Source organism: Herpailurus yagouaroundi, unplaced genomic scaffold (assembly GCF_014898765.1).
Source record: "Herpailurus yagouaroundi ecotype Mexico unplaced genomic scaffold, PumYag 77, whole genome shotgun sequence".
NCBI classification, from domain to species: Eukaryota; Metazoa; Chordata; class Mammalia; order Carnivora; family Felidae; genus Herpailurus; species Herpailurus yagouaroundi.
In genome coordinates, this window is record NW_024412388.1 from 33,983,194 (window position 1) to 33,994,357 (window position 11,164).

Sequence of the window (11,164 nt, forward strand, 5' to 3'; positions counted from 1 at the left end):
CCACCTGCTCTCGTCCTAATCAGAAGCTCCAGTTGTCATTCATGCGTCTGTGGTTAATACAAATGCAACAACGAATAAAAATCTTTCAGAAGCTCATTGGTGGCTTCTTCCTTCTCTTTTGAAGATGAGATAGTCTCCTCAGCTGTACTTTTACAACCTTTTCAGCAGAGTGATGAGACGGAGGTTCCTTAGGCTGGGGACGCCTACCTGCTGGTCCCTTAAAACGTTGTGCTTTGGGATCGACTCTGATGGCTTGCGGCCCCAAAGCGTCGAGATTCACTCACACAGTTTCATAAAGTAGGCAAGGAAGGTGCTTCTGTGCAGAACCCTGCCTCAGTTTCCAGGTCCCAGTACGTGAGAGTCAAGAAAAGAAGGTCATCAGCGTGGCCGAAGGAACGGAAACTCGGAGGGGGCAGTTCTGAGGCTGGCTATAGAAACACATGATCTGGGTTAATACACCCACCAAGGGATGGGGGCCTACCGGGGTGGCCAGGAGTTAGGAATATGGTTTCATTCCAGACGACATAGGTGGGAGCTAGAAATGTCCTGGTAGCTGGGGACACCTTCCCACCAACAGGCTTCAGTTCCCAAATATTGTTTGTATTCCCTTACTTTCTTATTCTTGACTTTATCCCCTTGTTCTCCGTAGATGGAAGCAGAATTGGAGCGTTTCCATAAGCAGAACACGCAGCTGGAGCTGAACATCACGGAACTGTGGCAGAAACTAAGAGCCACTGATCAGGAGATGCGCAGAGAGAGACAGAAGGTGTGAGGATTTTCAGAGTCTGGCAGATCTTGGATTTAGGATCTGGCACCTGTCTGCAAGGGGCAGCTGGCTTCTGAGAGACGGCGCCAGCCCATTGCTAAGATACGTTCCCATTTTAACTCTCCCCTCACTTGCTCACAGCCCTGCCTGGTTTCAGGCCCATGCAAATCTACATGACTGAGACTAAGATGACTTTGGGTGAAGTGCTCAAAGGGAGCAGGGCCGGTTTCATAAGGACGCTTGCAGCATTGGCTTGTTTGGCCCGGGGAAGGAATATGCTCAGAGAGGTCATTGTAGTCAGTGGCAAAAGGTTTTGACTACCAAAAGAAGGAAAGAAACAAACAAAAAACACACTGAGGCAAGGAGGGCCTCGGAAATTGTCTAGTCCAGTCTCTTTAGGTAATAAATAAGGTAGATAAGGCCAGAGAGATGAGGAGGTTAAGAAAAGTCACCCAGTGCCCATAGCTAAGTGGTATACTGAGAGTCAGCCCTGGGAAGGAACTAGGTCTTCTGGTCCCGGGCTGGGACGTGGCTGCGCCGCCACTCCCTAGCACAGGGCACCCCATCGTGTTTGTGGAATCAGATGGATTTTTTTCCATTCCCCACATGAAGCACCGACTGTGGGCTAGGTAACAGTAGAAGCCACAGAGCAACCAGCGTGACACAGGTCCTGCCCTTTACAACCCGAACAGGTTGCTAGGGGATCTGCGGTGTGTGCATATTAATTGTAATGCAAGATGAAGGGTTATGATAGCTGAACAAAGGGCCTGTGGGAGCGAAGTGGGAGGAGAGACCCTCCAGGTCAGGGGTAGAGGAGGATGGGTATCAGCGAGAGGAGGGTGGGAGAACGAGCCTCTGGCCCAAGTTTGCAGCTGGACCGATCTGCCCAATCTGGTCAAGTTTCCACTACTCGCCCACAGCAGCCCTCCTGACTGTCTGGAAGAATAAACCCTGGGTGAGCTAAGAAGGGGGACATGGGAGCTCTGGCCCAAGGACCACTAGAGAGAAGCAATACGATCCGTCTTGGCTCAGGAAGGAATCAGGTGACCACTCACGCTGCCTTTCATCTTTTAAGGTGTGGTCCTGAAAGGGACCCAGAGGCAATCCAGGAGTTGCCGTGCGGCCTTTTAAACATGAGGCTGTCCAGGCAGCCACCCCCGAGTTTTAGTACGTCTGTCTTTCGGCTACACACCTGCCTAGGTGTCTGTGTCCACTGCGGGCCCTGGCGGTCAACTGTTGAGTCCCAGATGAGGTGTCCTTTGTCTTCCTGCTGCCATGTGCCTCTGCCTGCGCCCTTGCCCGCTCCCTGCAGAGCCCCTGTGGTGCCAGACTAAGTCCTTCTGATTGCAGGAGCGGGACCTGGAGGCGCTGGTCAGACGGTTTAAGACAGACCTTCACAACTGCGTAGCGTACATCCAGGAACCCCGGCTCCTGAAGGAGAAGGTCCGAGCTCTCTTTGAGAAGTACGTGCAGCAGGCAGACATGGTGAGCTCTGCCTCCCTTTCCCCAACCCCCCTTCTCTCCCGGGTCCCCGCTCCCTCCTTAAGAAGCCCGGCTGGCCCATCAGGTGGAGATCGCAGGGCTGAACACGGACCTGCAGCAGGAGTACGCCCGTCAGCGGGAGCACCTGGAGAGAAACCTGGCCACTCTCAGGAAAAAGGTGGTCAAGGAGAGCGAGCTGCGCCGCACCGATTATGTCCGCATCATGCAGGTACCTGCGCATCCCCCAGATGTAGCTTTCTCTACACCTTTCTCTTTGAGCCCTCTCCTCTGACCTCCCGGAGCCTGACCTGGCTGTGACCATGGCCAAGAGCCTCTCCATGTTTTTTCTAGGTGTTTCCATGCCCACCCCTACCCCGCCAATACCCGTTCATTTCTATCACCCTTCCCCCCGACCACTTCACCAGGCACCCATTCCTTTTTTCCGCCCCTCTTTATCCAAAGTGTTCTTGTGTCCTGCACCCCCCCCCCCTGCCCCGCTCTGGCCCTCCATCCAGCTCTCCAGAGTCACTCTCTCCTCTTTTCTGTAGTTTCCAACTCTTATTTCACCTGATTTTCCTTTGCTGCTTTTTATTCTGCTGCTTGTATTTCAAGACACACCCATCTCCACACCTCTTCTACCTTTTCTGGGCCTCAGGTCCCTTCCCTTATCTCTTGGGTCCAAAGCCAACCACACCCACCTCTCGTGTTGGCCTCACTGTGTCTACACCCACCTCCCCGGGGATCCTTCGTCAGGCTCTCCGGAGAGCCTGACCCCATTACTGCCGCCTCCACTGATCAGCACTGCCGATCAGGATTCTTCTGCCAGATTTCTGTTTGAGTATCAGTATCGTCTGAGGCAATTAATGCGATTTAATATCAAAAGAGAACATCAGAATCACATTTATAAGGCACGTACCTTTTTATGTTTATATTGCTTTAATGCCATAATTAAAATACCGGGATGGGGATGGGCCGCAGATTGAAACAAACCAGTTCCCAGCTCAGCCAGTCCCCACATAGGTGCACTGTGATTCAGGCCGGTGGGACCCAGGCGTGGTGGGTCTGTGCCGTCTATCCCACAACCAGCCCCCGACACCATCAGACCACTGCCCTGCTCCTGGCCGCGAGAGCGGTCAGAAGCCCAGAGAGAGGAGCGCATCCATTTGGTGGCACCCTTTTGGCACCAGCAGCTGATGCACTGAGCCCTGGCTGGCGGTGTCAAGGCCCCCCAGGCATGGAGAGCCCACTGGAGCCCCGGAGTGCAGCATGCCGGGCAGTGGGACCAGGGCGACTACAGGAGCAGGTGACAGCCGGTGGCGTCGCTGTGCCTTCGTCTGCGCCCTGCCAGCAGAGCACAGGCCTGAAGGGTTCTCCAGGGGTGGGGTCCCTCTCTCCACGCCAAGCGGATTTGGGTAAAGCAAATGCCAGTCCCTGGAGAAGGAAAAGGAAAGTGAAGACCACAGGCCAGCCAGGCAGAGGGTGCAAGCATTGGCACGAGGCCACTCAGGTCAGGCATAGGTCTTTGGCTCCCAGGTACCCCAGAGGCCACGTGCCCGCTCCTGTGAAGCAGGGTGAGATGGTAGAAGGGGCAAGGAGACACAGCAGGGCCCCTTCCCAGCCCTACTGCTCCCTGAGGGCTGGTGGAGGGAGCCAACAGCCAGGGGAATCCCCAGAAGAGCGTTTTCTGGAGCAGCATGGTAAACTCGTGTGCTGTGGAGCCCTGTGGATCCATAAACATACCCCAGGTAACTGCAGGGAGCAAGACAGGATCAGCAGACAGGGTTCTGGGTCCCCGCCCCTTAACCAAGGAGACTCCTTGCTTATCATAGAGGGCTCTGGGTCAGAGTTTGTTTGGAAGAAAGGAAGGGAAGGAGGGTGGAAAGAAAAGAAAGGAAAGCAAAGGAGAGGAGAAAAGAGGGAGAAGGAGAAGAAGGAAGGAAAGAAAGGGAGGGAGACAGACTTTCAAAGCTACTCTTTTTACTTATAAAAATTGTTTCCTTCTTTGATCTTAAGTTGAAGGAGAGGGTCCAGGCCAGGACCAGGCAAGGTGTCAGGGCAAGAGAAACAAGAATGGACACTGTCTAAACCCGGTTCATCCTGCCTCAACCACTCTTACTGGGAGACTTTGGGGAAATTCCTTAACTTCTCCAGGAACCTCCTTTCCTGTCTATAAAATGGGGAAGAAAGTACCAGCCTCAGCGAGTTACTGCGAGGATTGAATGAGAGAACTAATGTAAAGCATTAGGCACTGGCCTGGTATGGAATAGGTGCTCCAAAATGCTATCTCCCTTCCTGTCCTCCAACCTAAAGACCTACTGAAGAACCAAGGCAGAAATCAGTGGAAGAGCCTGGAAGGCCATCACAGCTTGGACCAGGCAGGTGGCCTGGGGACCTGATGCCTTGCTCTGTGTTGGTAAGGACCTGTATCCGCAGGTACCAAGGTCCTGGGGCTTCAGTCCAAAGAGGTCAAGGAAGGCCAAGGCAGATACTCATTAGAAAACACAGAAAATGAGGTCACTGGCTCATTTATATGTTCATACAGGAGTGCAGGGCCTCTCCACTCGTTCTCCAGCATGCTTGCCGATAAGAAAATAAGAGTTGCTTTGAATACAAACAACTAGGACACACATTCATTCAGGACACAATATTGAGGGCTTCTTATGTGCCACACTCTGTGCCGGCCATGGAAGATTCCAAGATGAATGGGGTAGTACGCCTGCCCTCAGCAGTTCGTGGTAGGAAACTGAAACCAGATACAGATAAGCACTGCTTGTATGGTATATCCAGTGCTGTGTGCCCCGCATAGAGGCAGGCTTCAATTAGGGGAAGAGGCATTTGAGCTGTGCCTTGAACAGGAAGTAGAAGCAGCAGGGAGCAAGTGGGGGGAAGAGGCTTCCAGGCAGAGAGAACACCTGAGAACAGACAGGGAAGAGTGAGGCCTGTGGGGTGTCTGGGGACCCGGGCGTCCAGACCCTCCTTTATTGCAGAGCACCGGGGCAAGAAGAAAAAGCCCACTGGAGAGTGAGTAGCTTAGGGTTCCCGGAGAGGGCTTTCCTTGCCACACCAAGAAGCAGCAAGTTTATCTTAGAAGCAGTTGCCACCCAAGGTTGAAGCAGGTAGCGGGGTAGGCAGGGTGGACAGGCTGCTGGCACAAGGCAGGAGGCGGGGCACCCCATTTGGAGATGACTGTCTGTTCAGCGGAGATGAGAAGACCTCAGAAGGGGTAAGTTGTGATATCAAAGAACAACTCAGAGTAGAAGTGGGATGTGAGAGGAAGACTGAGAGAGGAGCAGAGAGATGCCTCATCTGGGCGGTTAGGTAGATGTCCGCCCCACCAACTGTGGGTTCCGGAAGGACACCGCTGACGCAGGGCTTCCGAGGCCACGGAGCACATGTGTTGCGTGCTTCTTCCACACAGGCAGGCCCTGCCAACATAGGTAAGGCCAGTAGGGGGTGCTATAGGTATTCCCTTCCTTCTTTCTGGGCCGAAGGCTCCGTCAGGGTCAGTTCCTGCCAGGGCTCTCTGTGTGGCTCCTTTGTTTAGAAGGTTGTCTATAGAAATGGACTTAGCATTCCCTAGCCAGTCACTCTTACAGACCCCAAGACCTGGCATGTGATGGACCCCAGGTCACTTTTTCCCGCAGCAGAGGAGCTGGGTGGGGGGCTGGAGGGTTGGAGGGGCTTTTGTAGGTGGTCCTGACCAAGGAGGGATCAGGAACAGAAGACTCAGCAAACCTGTTGCGTCCACATTTTAAACTCACACAGGTACCCAAGGCATATACAGTGGACCTCAGTGTGACCTCTGGATTCTCCAGAACACAGACCACCCCAGAAAGCACTTTAGGGAGCCCAACTTGTACTTTTTGGGGGCTCCCATGGTCGTCATCCGACGTGAGGTGTTGGAATGGGGTGACGTCCGTGACAGGTGGAAAGGAGAGTCCAGGAGACAACAGTTGTAGAGGCGCAAGCACTCAGAGGCAGACACGACCAGATTCAAATCCCAGCTCTACTACCACTGAAGCACTGCCTCGGCCTCAGTTTCCTCATAGGGAAATGAGTCTAATAACACCTTCTTCGTAAGGTTGTCCTGGGGATTAGATGAGTTATTGCATGCAAAATGTTTGCCGTGGTGCAGGGATCCGGTCACCTCTTGAAGTTATGATTACTCTTGTTACCAGCAGCAGCAGCATCCAGCATTTACTGCCTCGAATCCTGCTTGCTCCCAGGCCTGAAACAGTCTTCTCTCTCTCCCCCACCTCCCCAGGAAGTCCTTCTCCCACTGGGTGTGCGCCCCTCTTCAGACTCTCATGGCCTCTCTAAGCATTGCATCCAAGCTGGACCTCCATTGCCTGGCACAGTGACCAGTGCATAGTAGGCTTTCAGAGTCAGTGAATGAATGAACGAGTGAAAACAATGAGTGAACAGAATGGGGAACCGGGCTGCATTAACTCATGGGTCTCGATCACACTCTAGTGGGAACTGGGTCTTATCCTAAAGGCCCATTAGGGTGGCAGGCATCATAGAGGCAGTGGGTTAGAAACAGGCATTCACACCAAAAAGTACTGGGAGCCAAGTCCCAAGCAGGACTGTCAAGGATGGAGGGGGGCGGGGGTGGGGAGACACTAGGGCAAGGGCTCCACTTGGGGCCATTATGGTAATAGAGGGGAGAGATGCTGAGAGCTGGGTTACAAATGGACAGCAAGAAAGGTGAACACGAGATCCAGTTCAGACACAGAATTGACAGGACTTAGTGATAAAACGGATGAATATGATGCAGAAGTACCTCAAGACCTGGCCAGGGAGGACTGGACAAATGGTACCTTCAGTCTCTAATCTTCAATCTGATTACTGTTACTTTACCGAATGAGGCAAGAGAAGGGAAAGCTAAGTGATGCCCATGAAGTAGGGGAGTGGACAGAGCCCCGAGCCAGAGGAAGTTTGCCTGAGTTCCCTGTGGGCCCTCCTGTGTCTCCCGTCTGTCTCTTCTCCCCTACGCAACCTTTACCCCTGGTTTGTAATTTCCTTGTTAGTAAGAATCTCATCTTATTCGGCTTGATATTGCTGCATTAGTTATTCATTTGCTATCCGTTCCACAAATATTTATTGAGCGCCTCTTACGTGCAAGGTAGGGTCCAAGGTCTTGGAACCAAATACATACATATTTAATCGATCACGTCATGACAGAAAGTCAGCGCAGAGAGGTTTCAGGGGAGGAAACTGGCAGAGAGTTTTGCTGGAGAGCATCTGGAAAGGAAGTGTGGGAGATTCATCACTAAAGCCTGGGTTGGTTAAAATAGTAAAAGATCAGATGGAGAAATCTGCTGACTTTATAGAAAAAAAGGCACAAAGCCCAGCCTGAAAACGAGGGATCAGCAATAATTGGGCATCTCATCCAAGAGGGAGAGAATTTTTTTTTTTTTAACGAGGAATACTGAAATTAAGTGATATACTGAAAATCTGAAGGTATATCTGACATGCTCAGATAAAGGGGCTCTGGAGGGAAAGAATATGTTAGGGTCTCCCCAGTTCAGGCCCTGCTCCCACTTGGGCTCCACAGGCATATCCCCGTAACAGAAAAGTGGTTGTCATGGCTCACAGACAATAGTGCTTGGGGTCACCCTGTTTTCTGGGCTGACTCCATGCTTACCGCTATGGAGACAGTGTCCAAAGTGGTGGTTGTTCCTGGCACAGGTCCATTTTATGTGGCCTGCATTGGCCTTTTTTGGCATTCCAACCCTCAGTGGCCTTGCTACCCATGGATTGCCTGGCCCTCAGGCCAGCCGCAGCCTCTCTTAGGAGCTGGCTCAAAACTTAGAATCTCAGGATCAGCCCCAAGTCTACCGAGTCAGAAGCCACATTTAACAGGATCCTTAAGTGATTCGTTTGCACTGTCACATGAGAGGCACTGCTGAAGACAAGCCAAGCAAAGAGTACTCTAAAAGCAAAGTAGCCAGTCCCTCTCTGGACCCATGATGACAAGGACATCTCCATGGAGCTGCCCCGATGCCCTCAGGCTGAGTGTGAAAAAGAAGGCAGATTTGAGGTGTGAGAAGGAAAGAGAGAAGAGACTGCTTGGTCCCAGGTGCAGAGCCCTCACCACAGGCCCCCAGCAGGTTCCACACCCTCACTCCTCTGCACCCGCCTTTTGTGTCCGGGATACAGAACCACCGCAGGTCCCCCCACACCAGCCATGTCCTACTTCTCTGCCTTTCTCTTGCTACTCCAGTTGTGTGCGACCCCCTCTACCCTCTCCTTGGTAGCTCCTTCAAGCCTCAGCCCAGGGGTCAATTCCTAGGACTCTGCCCTGGTCATTCGGGCAGAGCTCTGTGCCCCACCCCTCCATTGCATCAAGGTGGCTGCCACGCTCAATTACGCCTAGATCCCCCGCTAAGCCCTAAGCTCCTCAAGAGCAGAGGCCAGGTCTTAACTTTCTGTATACCTCAGATCAGTACAGTGCAGCATAGTAAGTACTCAGTAAATATTGGATGGATGGATGGATGGATGGATGGATGGATGGATGGATGGATATTTGTCAAACACAAGAGAAGTGAACTATCAATGGATATAGCAAATGTTAATTATTCATTTGCTTTTCTGTGCTCCTCAGTAAACAGTATGCTGCTGAAGGCAAAAACCATTTCTTATTTCTATCTTCATCCCAGGGCCATAGCAAATACCATATAAATTTAGGTTCAACAGGGGTGCCTGGGTGGCCCAGTCAGTTAAGCGGCTGGCTCTTGGTTTTGGCTCAGGTCATGATCTCACAGTTTCGTGGGCTCGAGCCCCGCATCAGGCTCCACACGGACACTGCAGAGCCTGTTGGGATTCTCTGTCTCCCTCTCTCTGCCCCTCCCTCACTCACACTGTGTTTGTCTCTCTCTCTCTCTCAAAAACAAAACAAAACAAAAAAAACTTTAAAAAAAAAAGTGTAGATTCAACAAATGAATGGGGAAAGATGAATAAAGGATAGCACAGTATTTTAAGAGCTCAGAGTTCCGGAGCCAGACTGTCCGAGTCAGAATCCTGGCTCTGCCACCTGCTCTCTATGTAATTTGGGCACATTACATAACCTCTCTATGCCTCAGTTTCCTCTTCTATAAAATTGTGATTATAATAGAATCTCTTCATAGGGTTATTATGATACTTCAATGCACTTAAATTCATATGAAGTGCTTAGAAAAGCATCGTTGATGCTGGAAAGGGTCTAGATGCAGGCCCTGGGCCCATTCATCACTCATCCATCCATACTCACTCTCTCTTCTTTCTTTTCTACAGGAAAATGTCTCCCTGATCAAGGAGATCAATGAGCTCCGTAGGGAGCTGAAGTTCACCCGCTCCCAAGTCTATGACCTTGAGGCAGCTTTGAAACTGACCAAGAAAATCCGACCACAAGATGTTCCAGAGACAGGTAACGTCACCAGTGGCCAAGGGAGATGAACTTGGGGATCAAGGGACCAATGGCAGCCACAAGCAGATCTCCGTTTGGCTTCCACAGCTGCCTGTCCCCAGTGTCCTCCTGTATCAGGTCACATCTACCCCATGGCCTACTGGGAACCTCTCTATGCCGTACACCTGCTGTCCAAAAGATCTTTGAGGCCCTTGCCACATTCAAACATGTGCACAACCAAAATCCTTGGGGTTAGTTCTGGTTTTAGAATTCAGAATCTTCCCAATTTTAGAAAGAGCTTACTATCTACTGCATATTATATAACATCCCTAGAGGAGTCTGAGGCAGGTCCCTGAAATCAAACACATTCGTATTTCTGTAGTGAAACATGAATATTCACACTGAACTTCATAAATTTTAAAATGTTCTACATATTTAGAGCTTTTGGCACTTGAGAATTGCAGATAAGGGATTGTGGACCTGTACAGTTAAAATAAAGACAAGAAGAAATATTAGAAACTACTTAAATGGAAAGAGGAAAGAATGACATTAGAAATGTTAAATGAGTTAATTACTGCAATCATATCCTAAAGTTCCTCTGAATTTCTGACAGCTGAGGCAAAAAGAGAAACAAAGAAATATGAGAGTTTACGTAGTCCTCATTTATGGCAAAAGAAGGTTTTTGGCTTTTTTCCTAGGGAAGACAAACTTACATTTTGTAAGAAACTTATCACATGGATCCTTATAAAACGGATGTTGAGGGGCGCCTGGGTGGCACAGTCGGTTAAGCGTCCGACTTCAGCCAGGTCACGATCTCGCGGTCCGTGAGTTCGAGCCCCGCGTCGGACTCTGGGCTGATGGCTCAGAGCCTGGAGCCTGTTTCCAATTCTGTGTCTCCCTCTCTCTCTGCCCCTCCCCCGTTCATGCTCTGTCTCTCTCTGTCCCAAAAATAAATAAAAACGTTGAAAATTAAAAAAAAAAAAAAAGCTGGTGGGTTTATATCTATGCTCATACTAAGTGAGCATCGTATATGCACACAGAGGACAACACCGACTTAACAGACCAAAAACAAAAAACAAAAAAAACAAAACAAAAAAATCTAAGTCAGGCAGTGAATAGTTATAGATGACCTTGTGTATAAATCCTTTACAATTTTGTATATAACCCTTTCCTCTGTTCTATTTCTAAGGTCTTCCATCATTAAAATATTTTGCTCACAGGTTAAAATGTGTGGGCAGAATCAGCATATGGAAAAATATATGTGGAACAAAAAGTAAAGATATAAAAACATGTGGGCATATAGAATTTTGTGTTATAATTTGTTTTCATTTCAGGCTGGGCCCAAATAATAAAGATAAACTGCTTAACCAACATCCTACCTTCAGCAATGCTCAGTAAAAACTTTTAGCTGCCTGACATTCCAAATGAGCTCTGGGATGGATCGCACCATCCCATTTCTGAATATCCTGTTCTAATTCTCCTCCAGCTCACCTTGTCCCATCCCATCCTGTGAGTGTTACCTATCTTCA

The 11,164-nt window shown here is 50.2% G+C and overlaps 1 protein-coding gene across 2 annotated transcripts in view; it reads left to right on the forward strand.

Moving 5' to 3' along the window:
• Window positions 1-11,164, forward strand: part of CFAP57 (cilia and flagella associated protein 57) — an 85,012-nt gene that overhangs the window by 51,053 nt on the left and 22,795 nt on the right. For both annotated transcript variants that reach the window (XM_040469890.1, XM_040469889.1), the window contains exons 19-22: window positions 650-766; window positions 2,117-2,251; window positions 2,334-2,477; window positions 9,524-9,656. In XM_040469890.1, the coding sequence (XP_040325824.1) occupies window positions 650-766; window positions 2,117-2,251; window positions 2,334-2,477; window positions 9,524-9,656 (529 nt within the window). The remainder of the gene's footprint in view (window positions 1-649; window positions 767-2,116; window positions 2,252-2,333; window positions 2,478-9,523; window positions 9,657-11,164) is intronic.